The sequence below is a fragment of the Panulirus ornatus genome, chromosome 63 (genome assembly GCF_036320965.1).
Source record: "Panulirus ornatus isolate Po-2019 chromosome 63, ASM3632096v1, whole genome shotgun sequence".
Taxonomy (NCBI): Eukaryota; Metazoa; Arthropoda; class Malacostraca; order Decapoda; family Palinuridae; genus Panulirus; species Panulirus ornatus.
In genome coordinates, this window is record NC_092286.1 from 15,100,495 (window position 1) to 15,126,140 (window position 25,646).

A 25,646-nucleotide genomic window follows, 5' to 3' on the forward strand; every position below is an offset into this window, starting at 1 on the left:
CTTCTGAAACCACACTGCTCTTCCCCAATCTGATGCTCTGTACATGCCTTCACCCTCTCAATCAATACCCTCCCATATAATTTGCCAGGAATACTCAACAAACTTATACCTCTGTAATTTGAGCACTCACTCTTATCACCTTTGCCTTTGTACAATGGCACTATGCACGCATTCCGCCAATCCTCAGGCACCTCACCATGAGTCATACATACATTGAATAACCTTACCAACCAGTCAACAATACAGTCACCCCCTTTTTTAATAAATTCCACTGCAATACCATCCAAACCTGCTGCCTTGCCGGCTTTCATCTTCCGCAAAGCTTTTACTACCTCTTCTCTGTTTACCAAATCATTTTCACTAACCCTCGCACTTTGCACACCACCTCGACCAAAACACCCTATATCTGCCACTCTATCATCAAACACATTCAACAAACCTTCAAAATACTCACTTCCATCTCCTTCTCACATCACCACTACTTGTTATCACCTCCCCATTTGCGCCCTTCACTGAAGTTCCCATTTGCTCCCTTGTCTTACGCACTTTATTTACCTCCTTCCAGAACATCTTTTTATTCTCCCTAAAATTTACTGATAGTCTCTCACCCCAACTCTCATTTGCCCTTTTTTTCACCTCTGGCACCTTTCTCTTGACCTCCTGTCTCTTTCTTTTATACGTCTCCCACTCAATTTCATTTTTTCCCTGCAAAAATCGTCCAAATGCCTCTCTCTTCTCTTTCACTAATACTCTTACTTCTTCATCCCACCACTCACTACCCTTTCTAATCAACCCACCTCCCACTGGAGGAAGTGAAGTGTTTTAGATATCTGGGAGTGGATCTGGCAGCGGATGGAACCATGGAAGCGGAAGTGGATCATAGGGTGGGGGAGGGGGCGAAAATTCTGGGAGCCTTGAAGAATGTGTGGAAGTCGAGAACATTATCTCGGAAAGCAAAAATGGGTATGTTTGAAGGAATAGTGGTTCCAACAATGTTGTATGGTTGCGAGGCGTGGACTATGGATAGAGTTGTGCGCAGGAGGATGGATGTGCTGGAAATGAGATGTTTGAGGACAATGTGTGCTGTGAGGTGGTTTGATCGAGTAAGTAACGTAAGGGTAAGAGAGATGTGTGGAAATAAAAAGAGCGTGGTTGAGAGAGCAGAAGAGGGTGTTTTGAAATGGTTTGGTCACATGGAGAGAATGAGTGAGGAAAGATTGACCAAGAGGATATATGTGTCGGAGGTGGAGGGAACGAGGAGAAGAGGGAGACCAAATTGGAGGTGGAAAGATGGAGTGAAAAAGATTTTGTGTGATCGGGGCCTGAACATGCAGGAGGGTGAAAGGAGGGCAAAGAATAGAGTGAATTGGAGCGATGTGGTATACCGGGGTTGACGTGCGGTCAGTGGATTGAATCAAGGCATGTGTATGGGGGTGGGTTGGGCCATTTCTTTCGTCTGTTTCCTTGCGCTACCTCGCAAACGCGGGAGACAGCGACAAAGCAAAAAAAAAAGAAAAAAAAAAAAAAAAATATATATATATATATGTATATATATATATATATATATATATATATATATATATATATATATATATATATTTTTTTTTTTTTCTTTTTTTCATACTATTCGCCATTTCCCGCATTAGCGAGGTAGCGCTAAGAACAGAGGACTGGGCCTTTGAGGGAATATCCTCACCTGGACCCCTTCTCTGTTCCTTCTTTTGGAAAAAAAAAATAAAAAAAAAAAAAACGAGAGGGGAGGATTTCCAGCCCCCCGCTCCCTTCCCTTTTAGTCGCCTTCTACGACACGCAGGGAATACGTGGGAAGTATTCTTTCTCCCCTATCCCCAGGGATAATATATATATATATATATATATATATATATATATATATATATATATATATATATATATATATATATATATATATATATATATTCTTCACTCTTATCATGGGAAGAAATTATAGACTGAGTGTTTGTGTGTGCACATTCTTGTTCTTTCTTTCTCTCTTACAAACGCTTGAACGCAAAGTGCGCGCGCGCACACACACACACACACACACACACACACACACACACACACACACACACACAGAGCAGACAGACAGACAGACAGACACGCGTACCGACAGAAAAACAGACAGACAGACAGACAGACAGACAGACACACACACACACACACACACACACACACACACACACACACACACAGACACACACACACATACACACACACACACATTCATATCCATACATGCGCTCCTGTATACAAAATCATGTACATAATTTTTTCTTCCTTTATGAATAAGAAACTTCTCCTTCAAAGCAGCGTTGACCTCGAGAAACTTGGCACATTCTTTTACACACAGAGAGAACCCTTATTCATTAGCAATATCAGTTATGATAACGTATTCGTACATTCGAATCCTGCATACAAAACGGGATACTCAAGATTTATGGAATCTCATCTTGTATTTACGGATGATACGTTTGAAATTTCGGTCGTATTTCTTTGCATGGATTTTCAACCGGGAAGTTCCCTAAGCCTTTAATTTAGATTATAATTCCATCTTCGTGGGCTCCAGCGCGGCCAATCCCACGCCACACCCCCTTGGGATCCAACCCGAATTCTATGCACGGAGGATCGAGACCGTTAATAGCTACTGTCTGGCCCTCTGGTGGCGAGTGACGCAAGCTATGCTTATACAGGAGTAATGAGGGCGGGAGATGGTGCTCCTGCCCAGGCTGGGCCGCTGCTCCACTTACCTCAGTTAAGTTTAATTGCTGTAATAAATTTGGAAAGATGGCGGGACGTGCTACCTGGCAAGGAGACGAGGAGGAGGAGGAGGAGGAGGAGGTCGGTGAGGTGGAACGAAGGGAAAGGGTAGTGAGGAGTGTGAGGGGATGTGTAGGATGTGTGAGAGAGAGAGAGGGGTAGCAGGTCATAACAGGAAGTGGAGGAAGGTGGAAGGTGTCGAGGGATACAGACTATGGCGATAGATTCACTGGTAAGGGTGGTAAAGGGAGGGGTTGGGAAACGAGTGAGAGCCGGAGGGGAGGGCAGATTTAGAGGGTTATGGGAGGGAAAGATAAGGGAGCGTTGGGTTGGATTCGCTACTGTGGGGGACACACGAGGAGGGAGGGTCTGTGTGTGTGTGTGTGGTGGTGCGGGTGCAAAGGGGTGGTGAGGGCCTGTATGTAAGGCATTGTAAGCAGAGGAGGATACAGACCCACTCGTCAAGAATCCTGGCTTAATTAGAGGATCTGGCCTCATGAAAACCATAAGGGAATCGAGAGTTTTGCCTCGTATAACAACGCTGGTTTCACAAGAGTCCCTGGCTAATCTAGAAGTCTTGCCTTTATGAGGGACCTTGCCTCATCGAGACTCCTGTTTTATGAGGGGCGGAGGGTGGTTCTGGATTCATGCTTCACTGGGAGGGTCCTGCTTTCATCAAGGATCATTCCCTCATGAAGAGAGATCCGGGTCTCGTGATGAGGGATGGGACAGCCTGAGGGGTGTTGGTGTCTTCAGCAAGGTCTGACTTCATCAAAAGCCCCTTGTTTCATGGAAGGGTCACCAGGTCTCAAAGGGCGCTTGTCATCCCTGGTCGTGGCAACATGATATAGCCAGAGCCTCACAAGGGAACCGGCATCATCAGGGACACGCGTCCTCGTGAGTCGCATTACCTCGAGGGAGTGAAAAGAAAAAAAAAAAAGAATAGAAAGATTCTGACCTCAACGTAGTCTGTGACTTTATTCCAGGACCTGACTTTTTTACCTTTCATCAAAGCTGCCATCTAGTCAAGGGGGGAGAGAGAGAGAGAGAGAGAGAGAGAGAGAGAGAGAGAGAGAGAGAGAGAGAGAGAGAGAGAGAGAGAGAGAGAGAGAGAGGAGGTGGGGTGAGGAGCTTTGTCTATACGGGGTGATGCTTCAGGAGTTCTGAATTCACGAAGAACTCTGTCTTTCCTGAAGGGCAATATGAATCGATTCAGCGGCCTCGCTTCATGCATGCCTCCTCTCGTTCTGTTGATGAGCCACGACGGCCCTACCCCGAGGAAAACCCTGTGCTCCCACAGGGGAGACACACGTCCCTGGCACAAGACCTTTGACTGTAACCAGAGACTCTGCATCATCAGGTGGCCTATGTTGCCTCTGAGAGACAATCAACTTCCATTAGAAGTGTTCTTAACACGGAATCTACTTCCATACCTCACAACTCCCTCTCTCTCTCTCTCTCTCTCTCTCTCTCTCTCTCTCTCTCTCTCTCTCATCAAGCTTGGCAAGTCGTCGAGCAGAAAAAGAAAACGAAAACAACACTGCGCGGCTGGCGCGCAGGGGGAGGGGGGTTGATATGACAGTCGACAGGGCTGGTAATTAAGAACACGACCGGTGGAGGTGGCTAGGTACTCTAGCTGTCTGGATGATGACGGGCGTGGGCGCTGGAGGGAGGGAGGACACGGATGGCCTGGAGAGAGAGAGAGAGAGAGAGAGAGAGAGAGAGAGAGAGAGAGAGAGAGAGAGAGAGAGAGAGAGAGAGAGAGAGAGAGAGAGAACTGCAGATCAGAATGAAACTGAACGCGAAGTGTTATGGGTATAACAATACATGGTCCCGGATGACGGAATGTTGTAGAACCGCAGAACATCTGCTGTGGGAACAGTACACCAGCAACAACCTCTATGGGTATAATAGATCTACAACCTTGAGAGTGTGCAATAATAAACCTTAATGAACAGATTGAGACACCCTTGAACAACGTTAGCATTAGTTGTTATAAATTCACAACCTTGGACTGTTAATGAGTGGTAACGAACAAATTGAGAGGGCCTTGAACAACGATATCATTAATTGTTATAGATTCACAACCTTATATTGTGCGGTAGACTTTAATGAACAACTTGAACATTAGCTGTTATATATATATATTCACAACCTTATATTGTGCGGTAGACTTTAATGAACAACTTGAGACGCCTTGATCAACGTTAGCATTAGCTGTTATATATTCTCACAACCTTATATTGTGCGGTAGACTTTAATGAACAACTTGAGACGCCCTTGAACAACGTGACATTAGCTGTTATATATATGCTTACAACCTTATATTGTGCGGTAGACTTTAATGAACAACTTGACACACCCTCGAACAGCTTTATCATTAGTTGTTCTACTTTACAACCTTGGATTGTGTAATAAACTTTACTGAACAAAATGAAACGCCCTTTTTGGCGCACGTAAGAAATGCCTCGATACCAACCAGACACTAGAAGACGATTCCTACAGTTCTCAATTCTGCTGTGTCAACTCACGTCGGTATCTGTGTGTGTGTGTGTGGTGTGTGTGTGTGTGTTGACAAAAAAAAAAAAAAAACAATGAGGGAAGGTCAAACGAGAGGGCAGTTTAATGTTTGCTCTGCAGGATGTCAGACACACGTAAACAGGAGTGAGGATATTGGCTGGACGACTGTGTTGGGGCTATTAGGGGGTGGGTGGTGGAGGGAGGGAGGGAGGAGGGAGGGAGGGCGAGGGAGGGAGGAGGGAGGGAGAAAGGGAGGGAGGGGAAGGGAGGTGGGGAGGGAGGGAAGGGAAAGGGGATAAATGGGCCGTCGTGGGGTGTGTGGGGGAAGGGGCCGAGGTAGCCTTGATTGTTCGGGGCGGGGGGGAGGGGGGTGGTTAGTGTAATACTGGCGGCGAGAGGAGGAGAGAGAGAGAGAAGTGAGAGAGAATGGAGAGAGAGAAGAGAGAGAAGAGGAGAGAGAGAGAGAGAGAGAGAGAGAGAGAGAGAGAGAGAGAGAGAGCACGGGAAACCGACCCCCAGCCACAACCAACGCTTCCACCGGGCAACACACCCACAGCCAGCACTCGAGCTGGAAATTCCAACTTGCTGTCTTTTTCCGTTGGTTTTCCATAGGATTTTAGGTCAATTGTCCGTGGTTTTATCTCTCTCTAACTCTCTCTCTCTCTCCTCTCTCTCTCTCTCTCTCTCTCTCTCTCTCTCTCTCTCTCTCTCTCTCTCTCCATTTGCCAATGGAAAAAAAAGAGAATTGCGGCAAATGAAAAAAAAAAAAAAAGGGGAAGAAAATTCTTGTCAAATCATTTGGAGTAAAGTTGGGAGGGAGGGAGGAAGCAAGGAGTGTAGGAGGGAAATCTGGAGCGTGTCTGTAAAGGCTCAGGGGTAATCTAAACTTAAGTGCTGGAGGGCGGGGAAGGGGAGCGAAGATTCGGTCCCTTAATTTCCCTAATCATTAGGGATCTTAAGAAGTTGTCCCTCGAGTACGACGCGCGTCTCTTTGGAACGACAACACGACCCTTTTGACCCGACCCTTAAGGACCCCGGGTCAAAAGCCAAAGGTCGAATGAACGTTCATAAGTGATAATATCCTGAGTGAACGAATTTCATCTATTTTTCTTGTTTCATTATTTTTTTTTTTCCTCTTTCTTTTTCGTCTTCAACTTATGAAGAGTGATTACTCTTGATGTTTCCTTTCGTTGGATCAGTGTCTCTTTGTTTTATTTTCATATTTTCCCATTCTTATTTAAGCTGATGATCATTTTTGTTTTTTTTCTCTCTCTCTCCCCAGTGCTTATTTTTAGTTAATCATATTAATGGCTCGCGTCGATAAGTCTTCTTGGAAACTCACAGCTGCCATGTTCCTCATTAAATCTAATGAAATTCTTAATTCTTTGTAAATTTCTTGATAAGATGTCTCAACAAGATCTTTACTTTCTTTTCCTTTAAGATTCTAGTTATATGCATCTGTTCCATATTCATTTTTTAGTGCTAGGATTCGTATGTGTTAATGAACTTATTTTTCTCGTTGTATAGACAAGCTGTTTTCCCCATGTTTCTCGCACAGCACGTAAAGTGAACACTTCAACTATAATAACCTTGATCTCAGAGGATTTTAATCTTTCCAACTTTCTACTTTACCTCTTGAAGATTTCAGCTCTAGAATATCTTAGCTTAGTCGAGAATTATAAACTTTGCAACTGTTAAAGAACTTTTTTTTTTCTTCTGTGGAAAGAAGATTTAAATATATTTTTTTTTTGGGGGGTTGAGATTTTTGTAAAATGAGATATTCATTTGCATCGGATATCATTGTTATTTTAAGTCTACTATAGCTATCAAGATACTTCTGTATCCACTTCATTCTTGACCACAAGAAGAGGATCTTTCCTTGATGAAGTAAGGTTTCCACATCGAAAACCATGACGTTCCACCTTTAACATCATGAGATACATGAAGAACGTGTCTCTCCCACCTCCAGTTCATGATTGATCAACATCATCCAATGTGAATGATAACCCACCAGGATCCTTACTCATTACCCCACACTATGAGTCACCTCACTCTTCACCCACAATAGCTTCTATTCACCACGGCCTCCGTCTGACTCACAGGCGGAACCTGATCAAAACGTATCATCAATTATACCACACCTGAAAATCCTTATTAGAGCCAGCAGGAGCATAATCAACACATCATTATCAACCGTATGGGTAAACCCTCGAAGCCAGCGGGCGCCTAATTAACATATGATCATTAACCATATGGGGAAAGCTCTGTGAGCCAGCAAGACACCCCCACCACCTCCCTAATTAACATATAGTAATTCAACATACATATAAGTTCTAACATCAGGCTGGATCACGTCGGGATGTTCGGACATGCCTCTCTCTCCTCTAGGGGTGGAAACGAGGTAGCAAGTAACTTGTTCACGATGGTATACGACATGCAAGCACGACGGTACGACCCTTGAGCACAATGGTACGACCCTTGGGCACGACGGTGCGACGCTTGAGGACGACGGTACGACCCTTGAGCACGACGATGCAACGCTTGAGGACGACGGTGCGACCCTTGAGGACGACGGTGCAACGCTTGAGGAGGACGACGGTACGACCACTGAGTGTTGACGATTGGGCTAGCCCTGAGCACGACGGATGGAACCTTGGACACGACAGTACGACCTTTGTGGACGACGGTGCGAGCCTTGAGCACGACGGTGCGAGCCTTGTAGCCGCCGGTCCAACCAGCGAGCACGACAATACGACCTTCATACCCAATGGTCGGACTGTCGTCCCCCAGGGTCGTATAGTCGAGCTCAAATAGGTCGTAACATCATGCTCGTGGGGGAAAGATATTAAAAAAGGCTATTTCAGGGAGCCATAAAGTCCTGGTGTAATATGCACTGATATCGTAAAGTAATTCCTCAGTCCATGGTTTGCAGAACCTGAAACGTCTTTTCATGTTACCAGCACAATCCATACCTTACTTCAGTATACCGTCCTGATAAGAATATGGCTTCTATACTTTTTAATAATACTTCCAAGATATGGTACGGAATTCCATATTTCGCCTGCACTCTATGTCGCAACACGAGCTATCTATATTTGCTCCACGAAGCTGTACGACTGAAATGATGTGTCCATTTCGCCAGCAATCTGTGTAATGGATCATGTTTCTATTCTCGCCTCCGTTGTATGTGAACGTATGACGTACTGATTCCTGGAATTCCATTTCAACAGCACTCTATGCGATGGATCTATACGCTGTGATACACATTTGACATTATTAGTCTCCGTCGAAAACCTCGGGGTGTTTCCAAGAGCTGATTAACCTTAGATTTGTACGCTGACGTCACTCGCTGATAAACCCGATACGCGTTCTCTTTACGAGCTATGGCCATCATATTTGCATATAGGAATCCATTGTTTCATACTGTACAAGATCTGTGCCACATACATCTTTCACCTTATCTTCCCTAGGCCATGATTCTATGCCCTCCACCGTGTGATTTCCACAGTTATGGTTCTATGTCCCATCACAGGGGCTTTGTTCTTCTCACATAATTTCCTTCTCATTCCATGTGGTTTTCTGTTCTTTTCTACGCCATTCCTTGACCTTCCCCTTATGACTCTCGCATATGTAGCAGTGTCTCCACATGATTCTGTGTCTTTCCCATACCATCCCGCGTCCATCCTCACAAAACGCGTCACTTCATATACTCTATCTTCTACGCCATATATTTCTCTCAACCTTCCCCATTCAACCACTTCTCCTTACCCCCTATTTTCACCATCTTTCTTCTACATGTGATCCCTCTTCTCTTCAACCCCTGTTCAGTCCTCTCCATCCTCGATCAACTCTGTTTCCTGTCTGTGTGACTCTTGTACCTATGAACCCTTCAGTTCCTCTAGTTCATTACTCTTGTCCAAACTGCTCCACATGCCCCTTAAGAAGACTTTGCTCCAACGTAGTACTTTTTCATATGTTACATGAGACGGTACGGGCAACTGAATGCCCCAATTAAGGCCGTCTCATTAACGCATGCACACACACACACACACACACACACACACACACGCACACACGCGCGCACACACATACACACACACACACACACACACATATACATATATATATATATATATATATATATATATATATATATATATATATATATATATATATATATATATATATATATTTATATTTATTTATATAGCCCTGGGGATAGGGGAGAAAGAATACTTCCCACGTATTCCGTGCGTGTCGTAAAAGGCGGCTAAAAGGGGAAGGAGCGGGTGGCTGGAAATCCTCCCCTCTCGTTTTTTTTTTTTTTAATTTTCCAAAAGAAGGAACAGAGAAGGGGGCCAGGTGAGGATATTCCCTCAAAGGCCCAGTCCTCTGTTCTTAACGCTACCTCGCTAACGCGGGAAATGGCGAATAGTATGAAAAAAGAATATATATATATATACATATATATATATATATATATATATATATATATATATATATATATATATATATACATATATATATATATATATACTAGCCTAAGCCAGATACCCACTTTATCAAACAGTCCCTAAAGGAAGATGAACAGCTAGGCTCGCTGTGGACCGGCTGCCATGACCAGAATTCGAACTCACTTTTCTACCACAATTCTCACCTATAAACTCTTTCATGTGTCATTTCTCTCCGTCCCCCACACAACTCTTCTCCTACATGCAGTGCCTCGCCACTCGTGTATACACACATAGCCCTGCTTCCCTCAGCAGTATATAACGCATTTCCTCCTCCTCCTCCTCCTCCTCTCACCAGGCACAACGACCTGCCGTGGAACATCCGGAAGTTCATGCACAACAAACTCCACAGCTTCAACTTCACGGCGGAGCTCAAGAAACTTCGTCCCTGGTCCCGGTCCTCCTGGTCCCACACGGACCTCCCCAGGCTCAAGGAGGGCATGGTAGGTGCTCAGGTGAGTCTATACATGACGTGATCCGTGACTTAGATGAGTCCATGTTGCTACATCTGCTCTCACTGGGTCCTGGAGGGTAATGGTGATCCGTGAGGTGAGCCTTCATGGTGTAGTAGGTGGCTCAAGGTGACGCCCCTCTCAAGACTCAGGAACACATGGCTGGTGCCAAGGTGAGTCTAGGTGGTATGACAGGTGACCCATATGAGTGTTTTTTGTCCCTTACCTGTCTTTTTCCAGGTTCTGGAAGGGCTTTACGGGTACTCAGGTGAGTCCAGGTGGCGTGCTAGTTGGCACAGGTGGTGTCTAAGGTCCAGTTATGACCAGACACAATCGTGGAAGGCATTGCATGTACCCAGGTGAGCCGCAGGTGGTGATGAGAGTGGATCGTCTTCGGTCTCACCCTGACGTATAACGATGAGTAATATACACCCAGGGGACGGCAGGGAGCGTGATCGTTGGCGCTCGTAAGGCCTATGGCCGATCCTTATAATCACCTCCCTCGGCTCAAAGAGGATGAGTTTAAGGTGTCCAGATGAGTCTACGTGGCTCAAAAGAAGCCGTGGTTGAACAGTGACCATCCACAGTTAAGGAGGAAATGGTAAGTGCTCACGTGAGCTGTGTGGGATGGTAAGTAGAAGGCTGGTGTGAGGGTGTGGTTCCCACATTGAACTTCTCCGTACTCCAGGTAAGTGGTACAGAGGGTACTCACTTTTTGGTTTACGTAGGTTGAATTATAGTCGTGTTCTCACTCAGTTCTAGGAAAGGGTCACTGAACTTTTTTGTCCCAAATCACAACATCATATCACAATATCACAATGCTAATATCTATTTCTTTGTCGCATAGATGTATCAATAAACACTCAGATTTCCCTTTTTTCGTAAAAATACATTTGCGAAAAACGACAACAGTATTTGTACGAAATAAGCCAGTCTCTCCATCTTCATCATCCTTTTCCTTGTAGTAAATATTCTCATGTCCATTTTTACCTTCTTTCATCCTAATTTCTTTTCCTTCTCTTTATTCCTTATGTCGTCAGGAACAATATGTCTTTATCTAACCTCCTTCCTCTACAGTTCTGGGTCTCGTATGTGCCATGCGAGTCACAGAGACTGAACGCCGTGCAGCTGACCATAGAGCAGATTGACCTCATCAAGCGTCTCATTGACCAGTATCCGGACGACCTCCGCCTCGTAACCTCGGCCGATGGTAAGTACCACTGGTGAGGGATCAGACTGACTCGGTCGGTGCGAAGGAAAGGTCGTCAAGGTGTTTCGAAATGGTCTAGCACACACACACACACACACACACACACACACACACACACACACACACACACATTCTATATGCTATCTTTTCAACTCGTATTCCCTTGGCAATCGCAACACAATCTTACCTTCTGCTCCCCCACTAAGAATTTTATTTCACTCGCACATACACATCAACCCCTGCTCGTAAATCTTCATTCGTTCCTCGTCCAAATGGAGGCTCTGGAAATCAAGGTAGTTTCAATTACCTTTGTGAATTTGCACCTCGATTTCTCTTGAGATAACTATTGCTTCATGGGTGATGCCTCTTTGTAAACAGAGCGTGTATGAAAGGTTGATTTTGTCGGTATCTTTCTCTTTTCATGTGTAATGCATCGAAACTACAGCTCCCTATACGCAACCAAGCGCCACGGACCTTTCTATGGTTCCCCCGGCCGCTAGTTCAGTCCAGTGAAAGCACGTCGCTCCCCGTATACGACACTGTTCTCAAACAGTTAATTCCCAACTCATGCACCCTCCTCTTCTATAGCACATACCTATATCCATACATCTCTGGGAGTAACATAACTTCGAATACGTCCATTTTCGTCCTCTCACATAGCGAGCTTTCTTTCAGCACATTCTTCAGTTATTCCAGAACCTTCGCTCCCTCACCCACCTCATGATTCACCTCCGCTTCCATGGTTCCATTTGCTGACGTGTACATTTCCACGTATCAAATACAACCCATATTCCAAGTATTTGACACTCACGCTTACCCCTTCCCCCAAATAACCCGTCTCTCTGCACTACTAAACCCAATAACCTTGCTTTTATTTACCTTTCTTAATGTTTTAAGCTCCAATCACTGATAAAAACCCACAAGACCAGGACTTAATTGATATAATAATGAAAGGGAAAACGAAGAGAAGAGCAAAAAATTTACAAATTTTGTTAGAAGTGTAAACCTTTCTCAACCTCTTTCTTTCACACTCTCTCCCAAACTCTGCAATTTCTGCAGTTTCTTACTCGAATCTGCCGTGTGTCATCAGCAAACAACTGATTCCCTCTCCAGGCCAACATTGAACTATTACAGACAGCATACTTACCCCTCTCTCCAGCCCCTTGCATTTACCTTTATCAACACCTCATCCACAAACAAATTAAACAGCCATGGTGACACCACACACCAGTGCCACAGACGAACATTTACCTGAAACCACTTACCCTCCTCTCTACCTACTCGAACATACACTTTTCTCTCTACCACCTCTTCTCTGTTTACCAAACCATTCTCCCTGACCCTCTCACTTCGCACACCACCTCGACCAAAACACCCTATATCTGCCCTCTATCATCTGACACATTCAACAAACCTTCAAAATATCCACTCCATCTCCTTCTCACATCACCACTACTTATTACCTCCCCATGAGTCCACTTCATCGACGTTTCCATTTGTTCTCTTGTCTTACGCACTTTATTTACCTCCTTCCAAAATGTCTTTTTATTCTCCCTAAAATCTAATGATACTCTCTCACCCCAACTCTCATTTGTCCTCTTTTTCATCTCTTGCACATTGCTCTTGACCTCTTACCTCTTTCTTTTATACATCTCCCAGTCATTTTCACTATTTTCCACCTCAACGAGGTAGCACAAGGAAACAGATGAAGAAGGGTCCCACACACACACACACACACACACACACACACACACACACACACACACACACATATATATATATATATATATATATATATATATATATATATATATATATATATATATATATATATATATATATATATATATATATATATATATATATATATATATATATATATATATATATATATATATATATATATATGCATACATATACATACACAGACATATACATATATTCACATGTATATCTTCAAACTTGCTGCCTTATCTATTTCCGTAGCCACACCGCCACACATGAAATAGCATATCAACAGGAAAAGACAACAAAGGCCACATTCGTTCAAACTCAGTCTCTAGCTGTCATGTGTAATGCACCTAAACCACAGCTCGCTTTCCACATCCAGGCCCTACAAAACTTTCCATGGTTTACCCCAGACGCTTCACTTGCACTGGTTCAATCCACTGATAGCACCTCGACCCTGGTATACCACACCGTTCCAATTCACTCTATTCATTGCACGCCTTTCACCCTCCTGTATGCGCAGGCCCCGATTGCTCAAAATCTTTTTCACTCCATCTTTGCACCTCCAATTTGGTCTCCCGCTTCTCATCGTTCCCTCCCCCTCTGACACATATATCCTCTTTGTCAATCTTTCCTCACTCATTCTTTCCATGTGTCCAAACCATTTCTATAAACCCTCCATTCAGCGTCTAGGTTAAACCATGGAAAGTTTTGCGGGGCCTGGATGTAGATAGGAAGCTGTGGTTCCGGTGCATTACACATGACAGCTAGAGACTTTTGTCTGTATTCCTGGCGGTAACTGGCTCTAGCAGGGTACAGCGATGCTGTTGTCCCGTGGAGCGGGGTAGCGACAGGAATGGATGAAGGCAAGCAAGTATGAATATGTCAATGTATGTGTATGTAATGTCTTCGTATGTGTATGCATAAGTGAGTATGTGAGTATATATATATATATATATATATATATATATATATATATATATATATATATATATATATATATATATATATATCTTTTTTTTTTTTTTTTTTTGCTTTGTCGCTGTCTCCCGCGTTTGCGAGGTAGCGCAAGGAAACAGACGAAAGAAATGGCCCAACCCACCCCCATACACACTGTATACACACACACGTCCACACACGCAAATATACATACCTATACATCTCAATGTACACATATATATACATACACAGACACATACATATATATACCCATGCACACAATTCACACTGTCTGCCCCCATTCACTCCCATCACCACCTCGCCACACATGGAATACCTTCCCCCTCCCCCTTGATGAAGATTTCGCTTCAAGTCCACAAACTTACAATATTGGTGCCTCATTATCTGCACACTTCTAAACTTATACCACGCTAATCTGTGAGTTTCTGACATCATCCACTATCACACACAGCGTCGAAGGGACCCAATAATGAGTCTGCTGCTGTTTGAATTCCTTTATATTCCTATGTATATATTGCTTTCTTAATTCTTCTAACCCATAAGTAAATATCATCAGGTCAACATTTTGATATAGAGAAATCTAGTAATATAAAAGCAAAGTAACCATCAAGATCATCTGCGTAAGAAGAAATACTGTGACATATTGCTTTGACGTAATGACCGTGCATGGAAGACTGGAAGACACGGGTACGAGAAGAAAAGGAAGAGGATCACAGTGATGATGATGATGATGGCGTCCCAGTAACTATCATCCTCCGCTCTAGACCCGGGTATGATAGATTTCGCCCCCACGTCGAGGAATGATAACCCTGCCGGGCCATCACCAAATGACAGGGCATTATTATACCTCCGCCTCACCAGAATGCAGGAGGTAACGTTAAGTAAGTCGGTCGCGCCGGCGCCACCAGCACCTCCAACACCAGCACCACCACCACCTCCTCCAACACCAGCACCACCACCACCTCCTCCACCACCACCACCACCTCCTCCAACACCAGCACCACAACCTCCCCGACCACCACCACCACCTCCTCCACAACCACCAGCACCTCCTCCTTCTTCGCTCTTCCTCTGCTTCTTGAGCTCGTCCGTGAAAGAAAAAAAGTAAAGACAAAAGTGCCTCATCGATGAGATGTCTTGTCAATCCTGACTATGATTAGAGGAAGGGAGGGAGGAAGGGAAGGAGAGGGGAAGAACAAGGTAATTACCGTGGAGAAATGGGTGTTGAGGCGCTAATGGGCTTCTTGTGGAGGAAGGAACTTCGTGGTATACGTAGAGACGTTCTGAAGACCATCTGGGACTGACGCTGCAGGAGAGCTGGGTCTGACACTATGGGAGGGCTGACACTGATACTGTGGGAGAGCTGGGTCCACAGAGCTGGGACTGACACTGTGGGAGAGCTGGGACCGACACTGTGGGAGAGCTAGGACTGACACTGTGGGAGAGCTGGGACCGACACTGTGGGAGAGCTGGGACTGATACTGTGGGAGAGCTGGGTCCACAGAGCTGGGACTGACACTGTGGGAGAGCTGGGTCCACAGAGCTGGGACTGACACTGTGGGAGAGCTGGGTCCACAGAGCTGGGACTGACACTGTGGGAGAGCTGGGACCGACACTGTGGGAGAGCTGGGTCCACAGAGCTGGGACCGACACTGTGGGAGAGCTGGGACCGAGACTTTGGGAGAGCTGGGTCCACAGAGCTGGGACCGACACTGTGGGAGAGGTGGGTCCACAGAGCTGGGACTGACACTGTGGGAGAGCTGGGACCGACACTGTGGGAGAGCTGGGTCCACAGAGCTGGGACTGACAATGTGGGAGAGCTGGGTCCACAGAGCTGGGACTGACACTGTGGGAGAGCTGGGACCGACACTGTGGGAGAGCTGGGACCGACACTGTGGGAGAGCTGGGTCCACAGAGCTGGGACTGACAATGTGGGAGAGCTGGGTCCACAGAGCTGGGACTGACACTGTGGGAGAGCTGGGACCGACACTGTGGGAGAGCTGGGTCCACAGAGCTGGGACTGACAATGTGGGAGAGCTGAGTCCACAGAGCTGGGACTGACACTGTGGGAGAGCTGGGACCGACACTGTGGGAGAGCTGGGACCGACACTGTGGGAGAGCTGGGACCGACACTGTGGGAGAGCTGGGACCGACACTGTGGGAGAGCTGGGACCGACACTGTGGGAGAGCTGGGACCGACACTGTGGGAGAGCTGGGACTGACACTGTGGGAGAGCTGGGACTGACACTGTGGGAGAGCTGGGACTGACACTGTGGGAGAGCTGGGACTGACACTGTGGGAGAAGAGACTCCCCAGGAATTATAAACATGGAGAATAAAGATCATCTTTTTTATTCGGTTACACTTGAGCTGATGGTCAGTTGTGCTTGTGTGTATGTGTGTGCTTCTATGATGAAGACACATGTATATAGCACAAACAGATCAGCAAGACTATACACCAGGTATCCAGTGGACAGTCACTCGTATACAAACATAAGTACACACACACACACACACACACACACACACATGAACAAACACACACACACACACACACAAACACACACACACACATGAACACACACACATACACACGAAGACACTCCCAGAGAAACTTATTAGAGTATTATCATTCTTCTTCTTCTTCTTCTTCTTCTTATTATTATTATTATTATTATTATTATTATTATTATCATTATTATTATAATTACTATCATCATTCTTATTATCATTATTATTACTATTATCATCATTATTAAAATCGTCATTATTATCATTATTATCATTATTATTATTATTATTATTATTATTATTATTATTATTATCATTATTATTATCATTATTATTATTATAATTATTATTATTATCATTATTATTATTATCATTAATATTATTATTATTATCATCATTACTATTATTATTATTATCATTATTTATGTAAGACTAATTTGTATGAAAGCGCCCTGGTGTTACCCTGTTTCTTTCTAAAGTTTGCTGCAGCCCCAACACTGCGCTGCTTCCTGTAGCAGGGAAGTAGAGTCTCTCTGGAGTGAGATGTTTGACGGGGGCTGTCCTCTCGAAGAAACAACCTCGCCAAAGGGGATCGTTTCACCCCCGGGGGTAACCTCAAGCAGGCGGAGTCTGGTAACACCATACAGACTCTACAGATAGATAGCTAGATACATAGAGATAGATAAATAGATAATAAGACGAATATCGTGTCGGCAGAGAGATAATTTCCCACCAGGAGCGACATGGATGCGTTGTCTGCGTGTTGTCTGTTCTGCCAAAAGGCGAGTTCCTCTACCCCGCTCCTCTTCTCCTCCGCCAGACGCCGAGGCGGCGTTCAAGGAGGGTCGCATCGCAAGCCTGATCGGTGTGGAGGGCGGCCACGCCATCCAGAACTCCCTGGGCGTCCTGCGGGCACTGCGAGACCTGGGTGTTCGCTACATGACCCTCACCCACACCTGCAGCACTCCATGGTGAGTCCCCACACCTGCAGCTCTACCCTCCCCCCTTGGTGAGTCCCCAGACCTGCTGCACCATCCCTGGTGAGTCCCCACACCTGCTGCACAATCCTTGGTGAGTCCCCACACCTGCTGCACAATCCTTGGTGAGTCCCCACACCTGCTGCACAATCCTTGGTAGGTCCTCACACCTGTAACTCTTCTCCTGTTGAGTCCCCACACCTGCAGCACCCCTGGCGAGTCCCCACACCTGCAGCACCCCATGGTGAATCCCCACACCTGCAGCTCTACCCCCAGGTGAGTCCCCACACCTGCAGCTCTACCCCCCCTGGTGATTCCCCACACCTGCAGCTCTACCCCCAGGTGAGTCCCCACACCTGCAGCTCTACCCCTGGTGAGTCCCCACACCTGCAGCTCTACCCCCTGGTGAGTCCCCACACCTGCAGCTCTACACCCCTGGTGAGTCCCCACACCTGCAGCTCTACCCCCCTGGTGTCCCCACACCTGCAGCTCTACCCCCCTGGTGAGTCCCCACACCTGCAGCTCTACCCTCCTGGTGAGTCCCAACACCTGCTGCTCTACCCCCAGGTGAGTCCCCACACCTGCTGCACAATCCTTGGTGAGTCCTTACACCTGCAACTTTTCTCCTGTTGAGTCCCCACACCTGCAGCCCCCCTGGTGAGTCCCCACACCCGCAGTACCCCATGGTGAGTCCCCACACCTATAGCTCTACCCCGTGGTGCGTCCCCACACCTGTTGCACAATCCTTGGTGAGTCCTCACACCTGCAACTCTTCTCCTGTTGAATCCCCACACCTGCAGCACTCCTGGTGAGTCCCCACACCTGCAGCACCCCTGGTGAGTCCCCACACCTGCAACACCCCATGGTGAGTCCCCACACCTGCAGCTCTACCCCGTGGTGAGTCCCCACACCTGCTACACAATCCTTGGTAGGTCCTCACACCTGCAATTCTTCTCCTGTTGCGTCCCCACACCTGCAGCACCCCTGGTGAGTCCCCACACCTGCAGCACCCCATGGTGAGTCCACACACCTGCAGCTCTACCCTGTGGTGAGTCCCCACACCTGCTGCACAGTCCTTGGTGAGTCCTCTCACCTGCAACTCTTCTGTTGAGTCCCCACACCTGCAGCACCCCTGGTGAGTCCCCACACCTGCAGCACCCCATGGTGAGTCCCCACACCTGCTGCTCTACCCCATGGTGAGTCACTACACCTGCAGCTCTACCCCCCCGGGTAAGTCCCCACACGTGCAGCTCTACCCAGTGGTGAGTCCCCACACCTGCAGCACCCCATGGTGAGTCCACACACCTGCAGCTCTACCCTGTGGTGAGTCCCCACACCTGCTGCACAGTCCTTGGTGAGTCCTCTCACCTGCAACTCTTCTCCTGTTGAGTCCCCACACCTGCAGCACCCCTGGTGAGTCCCCACACCTGCAGCACCCCATGGTGAGTCCCCACACCTGCTGCTCTACCCCATGGTGAGTCCCTACACCTGCAGCTCTACCCCCCCGGGTAAGTCCCCACACGTGCAGCTCTACCCAGTGGTGAGTCCCCACACCTGCAGCTCTACCCTCTGGTGAGTTCTCACACCTGCAGCAGAACCCTAGCGAGTTCCCATACCTACAGTACCTTCTGGTATGTCCCCACACCTGCAGCAAGTCCCTTGGTAAGTCTCCACACCTAAAACACCTCTGGTGAGTTCCCCTAACCTGCAGCAGCTCCTGATGAGTCCCTACACCTGCATCATCTCTGATGAGTTCCCACACCTACAACAAATCCACTAGTGAGTCCCCATACCTACAGCAGCCCCGGTTGAGTCCCCATACCTGCAGCACCTCCTAACGTGTCTCCACACCTGCAGCACCCCAAAATGAGTCCCCACACCTGCTGCGCCCCCCACACCAGCAGCAAAACCCCTGGTAAGTCTCCACACCTACAACATCCCATCGTGAGTTCCCACACCTGTAGCATCCTCTGAGAGTCCTAAGACTTGTTGAGTCCCCATACCTTCAGCAACTCCTGGTGAGTCCCCATACCTGCAGCACTCCATGGTAAGTCCCCAACACCTCTGGTGATTCCCTACACTTGTGTGCCGTCTCTAGCTACTCCTGATGAATCCTCACACCTGCATCATCATCTGGTGAATCCACACACCTGCAACACCCCACGGTGACTCCCTACCCCTTACTGAGTTCCCTACACTCACAGCAACTCTGGTGAGTCCCCATACCTATTGCCTTATACCTCTCTCACCACACACACCTGCATCATTCCAGGGGGAAATATTCACACCTGCCAATTTGCTCTTGCTCTTCCCACACCTGTATTAAACACTAAACATCTTATCTACTTTAATACACTAAAAAAAATTATATAAATCCCTAATGTCGTAGATGTATTTAGTGCATCAGAATGACAAAGCCAGAAATTAGGCGAAATGACAGCAAAATGTTATCATTGGTATGGATCTCTTCGTGACGCAGGTTCTCCTGACGATGTTTCTCCCCTTTCCTTATCTCCTCCTTCAGGGCTGAGTGTGCCAGAGCCAGGGAGACGGACCTGGAGGACCCCAACTCCCCGCGCGGCCTCACACACTTCGGCAAGGTAGGTGGACATGACAGGCGGCCATCAGGTTACTACCCAGCTCGGCCAACAGTGGTGTAGAAGTCGCCCATAATAATGTCATACAGTAGCGCCAGCACTGGCACAAAAGGTCGTCAGGTTACACCACCTCCCAGCCACGGCAAAACAAGGGCGGAAAAGGTCGCTTGGTTAATCCCAGTGGCTTCAGCGTTGGTGTGAAGGTCACTTAGGTACACCAGCACCATCAGCATTTAGGGCCCAAAGACTCGCACTCACACAACACCGTCGGGACGATCATACTAACACAGACACACACCCATCCTTCCCCTCACAGATGGTGGCTTCTCCTTCCACACACTCAATACGCCAGAGATCTTTCCCATCCCTCAGCCACACAAGATTCAACCCAGCTCCTATAGTTCCATCCCCCGCCATAATCACTCCCAAGTACATAAAACACTCCATATCCTCCTGGTTCTCCGTTTTGATAGCTGCCCCTTTCCCGACACGTCGAACCTTTACAACCTTCTCATGTTTTTCCCAGTAACTATGACCTGGCACATTTCAAAAGACAGGGTTTTCACTTCCTCCAAAAGTCGTAAAATTTTCTTTTTTTTTCCGTTTCATAATTCTCTCTATATTTCAACTAAGGCCTGGCCTTGACGTGGACTTTAGTCTGTGACTTGAGCCTTCAACAAGAAAAGAAAGAGTCAAACTCGCACTCACAACAACCTCTTTAACTTCCCTGCTAAACCTCACAACCTTACTTTTATTTGCATTAGCACGCAACATCCTCTTTGATAAATTCCCCACAACTCGGACAGCAGCTTCTGCAGTATTTCCTCAGTCTGTCACCAGGCATACGCTATGTGCAAACAGTAATCGACTTTTCTACTGTGGCCCCTCCACCCTCAGCACACTGGAGACTTGAACCTCCCTCCATGTCCTTCGCATTTGCCTCCTTTTAATGACAGGAGTCCACATTTCCCTGCTGCTGGAAATAGCGCAGCTTTGGGCTGGGGGAGTGTTTAGAGAGAGAGGGCCTTGGCAACAGCAGGACTCTTTCTTAGAAAGAGGCCCTGAGGTAATTATAAACAAATTAGATAAGTGAATATCCATCTATTTATATTCATATCTATTTTATTATCTATCTATCAATGTATCTATGGAGGAGACATCTGTCCTGAGATTCACTTGGATATAGACAACGAGATCCCCTACCTACACACAGAGATCCGGGTTCATATTAGGGAACACCACACCAGCGTTCATCGTAAGACTACCAATTCGAGCGGGTGACTGAACGCTGGAGGTGAGTGCCTCGAGAGGTACAAATTTAGCGTTATTTAGAGCCTACCTAACTCTTGCTTACAAGACTAGGTCATCATGGGACCTGGTCCACCAAGAAATCACCAGAGTCGAGCAACTTTTGGCTAACAATGGTTTTTCTAATGAAATTATTGACAAAGAGACAAGGGTGGTCGTCCAAAATCAACTTGTTCATAATAGCCAACAACAACCTGGAATTGTTTATCGAGATTTCAACAAGAACCAGACGTCCATTGCCTATCGGGCAGACGAACGTATCCTGAAAACAACATAGCGGAACATTACCTACAACATCCCTGATGATCGTCTCAGCGACGTCATTTAACAAGAACAACAAAACTAGCGACTACATTATGAGAAACAACCTCTCACAAAATAACAACCCGCTATGGTCAACCAACGTAGCTTACATCTGCCCAGTTGAAGGTTGTAAGCTTCAAAACAACGTGAATCACATTGGTATGACCACTACATCTTCAGTATAGAGGCCCTAAACTACCTATACAACAGTAACATGACATGAATCTCACTCGTTAGCATCTTACTGAAAACCTGACAATACTGAAACCTTTGCCACGACCCTACATGACTGCAGATAACAGAAGCCATGTACAAAAGAGACTATAACCCCTTCATAAATCATCAAAGTACGTAGAGGACAAGCCAAGACTCTACAATTATTGCCTACCGTGCCCCAAATGACTCCACCACTCTCTACCTCTTCCGGACTTTCCCAGATGCGGAGACCTCAGACAAACCCTCCAACCGGTGACTCAGTGGGTTTGATCCCCTACAGACCACACTGCCACACATCAACTCCGAGGGAACACGGTCCACCGATCAGCATATTATCGACGTCACTGCTCTCATTTGTAACACTTTATGATATGATCCATTTATGATTTGTTCTTTAAATTGTGTTGTACAATTTATAATTTTTTTGACTTAGGTGCAGTGCTCGTGTGCCCGAAACGTCTCGAGTATTTCAAGACGAGAGTAAATATCAATAAAGGACATTGAATTCAGACTTTATCTGATAAGGAAAACCTTTGGTGAGAAAAGCTGAAGAAAGCAAACAGAAAGCTAGTGAGTGGTAAATATGCATTGGTCTTTAATAAATAATGTGTTAAGGGAAATATTCTGTTCACCAAATGGCGTCCTAGCTTCGTCTCTTCGATGTATATCAACTGACTATTATATTTCTCTCTTGCGTCTCCCCTGATGGTGTGATTATTACACGAAAGTGCACTTGGGAACTTTTCGTGTTTCATTTTCCCCGTGGACTCATAGGAATATATATATATATATATATATATATATATATATATATATATATATATATATATATATATATATATATATATATATACGTATATATATTGGCTGAGTGATTATATGCGTGGACATAATATATACAAAAAAAGGGGGGGGGGGGAAACGATGATGCAAAAATCAGAAATACGAGAATTTTCCCATCACAATACATTGGTAGACCAGCCACAGCATAGATGACTCGATCAGAATCACGTTATGGAACATGGGACTGATTGAAGCGATTACCTGTCTATCAACCATGATCCTGTGTGAACATCATCAGCATCATCATCTAATATCAAATACATCACCCGTCGATAGATTTCGTAGAGCTTGAAATGCATCAGGTGGAAAGAATAATATTCATTGTGTATCACACAGCTCTTTGCAACTGAGTAAGGATTCAGCATAAACTCATGAAAAGCAGGGTACATCATAAACAACTACGTATCTATTTAAGACGCTTGGGTGATGGGCACAAGATAACACACACACACACACACCGGTAACGCTTGGTAACATAGATATTCCTTTTACTGGCAAGCTCTTCGTGTGCTATGTTGAGCGCAAGGGTCGTGCGTGTGTGTCTGTAGTTTGCTTTCTTCACCGTAACTAAGGCCCCCCAGAGGCGTCTACTGCCGTCAGCAGCATGACAGATGAACTTGTAGGGCACATTGGCTGCGTGAGAGAGAGAGAGAGAGAGAGAGAGAGAGAGAGAGAGAGAGAGAGAGAGAGAGAGAGAGAGAGAGAGAGAGAGAGAGAGAGAGAGAGAGACCCGCCACAGATTCTTGGAGGGGAACCCGGAGTCTGATGCATCTATCTAGTCAGGGAATAATAAAGTCGATGTTGACCACAATGTTCACCGTCTCACACATGATGAAATCACGGGTGTTGAGGACACAGCTGCCATCATTGGTAACCAATAATGATAACAATGATGATGATAATAATAATGATAATAATAATGATAATAATAATAATAATAATAATAATAATAATAATAATAATAATAATAATAACAATAATAATAATAATAATGAATGTAGGTTTGCGGCAGGGGTGTGTGATGTCTCCATGGTTGTTTAATTTGTTTATGGATGGGGTTGTTAGGGAGGTAAATGCAAGAGTTTTGGAAAGAGGGGCAAGTATGAAGTCTGTTGGGGATGAGAGAGCTTGGGAAGTGAGTCAGTTGTTGTTCGCTGATGATACAGCGCTGGTGGCTGATTCATGTGAGAAACTGCAGAAGCTGGTGACTGAGTTTGGTAAAGTGTGTGGAAGAAGAAAGTTAAGAGTAAATGTGAATAAGAGCAAGGTTATTAGGTACAGTAGGGTTGAGGGTCAAGTCAATTGGGAGGTGAGTTTGAATGGAGAAAAACTGGAGGAAGTGAAGTGTTTTAGATATCTGGGAGTGGATCTGGCAGCGGATGGAACCATGGAAGCGGAAGTGGATCATAGGGTGGGGGAGGGGGCGAAAATTCTGGGGGCCTTGAAGAATGTGTGGAAGTCGAGAACATTATCTCGGAAAGCAAAAATGGGTATGTTTGAAGGAATAGTGGTTCCAACAATGTTGTATGGTTGCGAGGCGTGGGCTATGGATAGAGTTGTGCGCAGGAGGATGGATGTGCTGGAAATGAGATGTTTGAGGACAATGTGTGGTGTGAGGTGGTTTGATCGAGTGAGTAACGTAAGGGTAAGAGAGATGTGTGGAAATAAAAAGAGCGTGGTTGAGAGAGCAGAAGAGGGTGTTTTGAAGTGGTTTGGGCACATGGAGAGAATGAGTGAGGAAAGATTGACCAAGAGGATATATGTGTCGGAGGTGGAGGGAGCAAGGAGAAGAGGGAGACCAAATTGGAGGTGGAAAGATGGAGTGAAAAAGATTTTGTGTGATCGGGGCCTGAACATGCAGGAGGGTGAAAGGAGGGCAAGGAATAGAGTGAATTGGAGCGATGTGGTATACCGGGGTTGACGTGCTGTCAGTGGATTGAATCAAGGCATGTGAAGCGTCTGGGGTAAACCATGGAAAGCTGTGTAGGTATGTATATTTGCGTGTGTGGACGTATGTATATACATGTGTATGGGGGTGGGTTGGGCCATTTCTTTCGTCTGTTTCCTTGCGCTAACTCGCAAACGCGGGAGACAGCGACAAAGTATAAAAAAAAAAAAAAAAAAAAAAAATAATAATAATAATAATAATAATAATAATAATAATAATAACAATAATGATAATAATAATAATAATGATGATAATGGTAATGATAATAATAATGATAATAATAATAATAATGATAATAATAACAATAATAATAATAATATTAATAATAATAATAATAATAATAATAATAATAATAATAATAATAATAATAATGATAATAATAATAATAATAATAACTTCTAATACCACTTCTACTACTACCACTACTACTACTAATAATAATAATAGTAATAACAATAATGATAATGATAACTATAATGGATATAGTATCAAAAACATCCACAGGCTGTGTCCTGAAGGGTGCAGACCTGGCTTCGAAATTCTGTTACACTTTTGGAAACAAAAGATGTTCTGGAACGCTGTCACCTTTTACACCAGCAAGTCCATCAGTTTGGTCTGCGATCGACGCCAACCTTCGAAACACAACCGAAAGTCGTTTGTGTTGCTAGTGTGGACGATGTTGACAAACACAAAACTTCCTGCAACGGGCAAGGCAAGGCGAGGCTGGACGAACACGGTACACAACCCTGGTCCAAAGCAGAAAAATGAAGCTGGGGGGTTTGTTG

General features: G+C 45.5%; 1 protein-coding gene across 4 annotated transcripts in view; it reads left to right on the forward strand.

Annotated features, from left to right (window-relative positions):
• The window catches only part of LOC139745838 (uncharacterized), a 239,931-nt gene that overhangs the window by 179,839 nt on the left and 34,446 nt on the right, over positions 1-25,646 (forward strand). For all 4 annotated transcript variants that reach the window (XM_071656434.1, XM_071656436.1, XM_071656437.1 and 1 more), the window contains exons 6-9: positions 10,108-10,264; positions 11,339-11,471; positions 17,490-17,640; positions 20,171-20,246. In XM_071656434.1, coding sequence (XP_071512535.1) covers positions 10,108-10,264; positions 11,339-11,471; positions 17,490-17,640; positions 20,171-20,246 — 517 coding nt within the window. The remainder of the gene's footprint in view (positions 1-10,107; positions 10,265-11,338; positions 11,472-17,489; positions 17,641-20,170; positions 20,247-25,646) is intronic.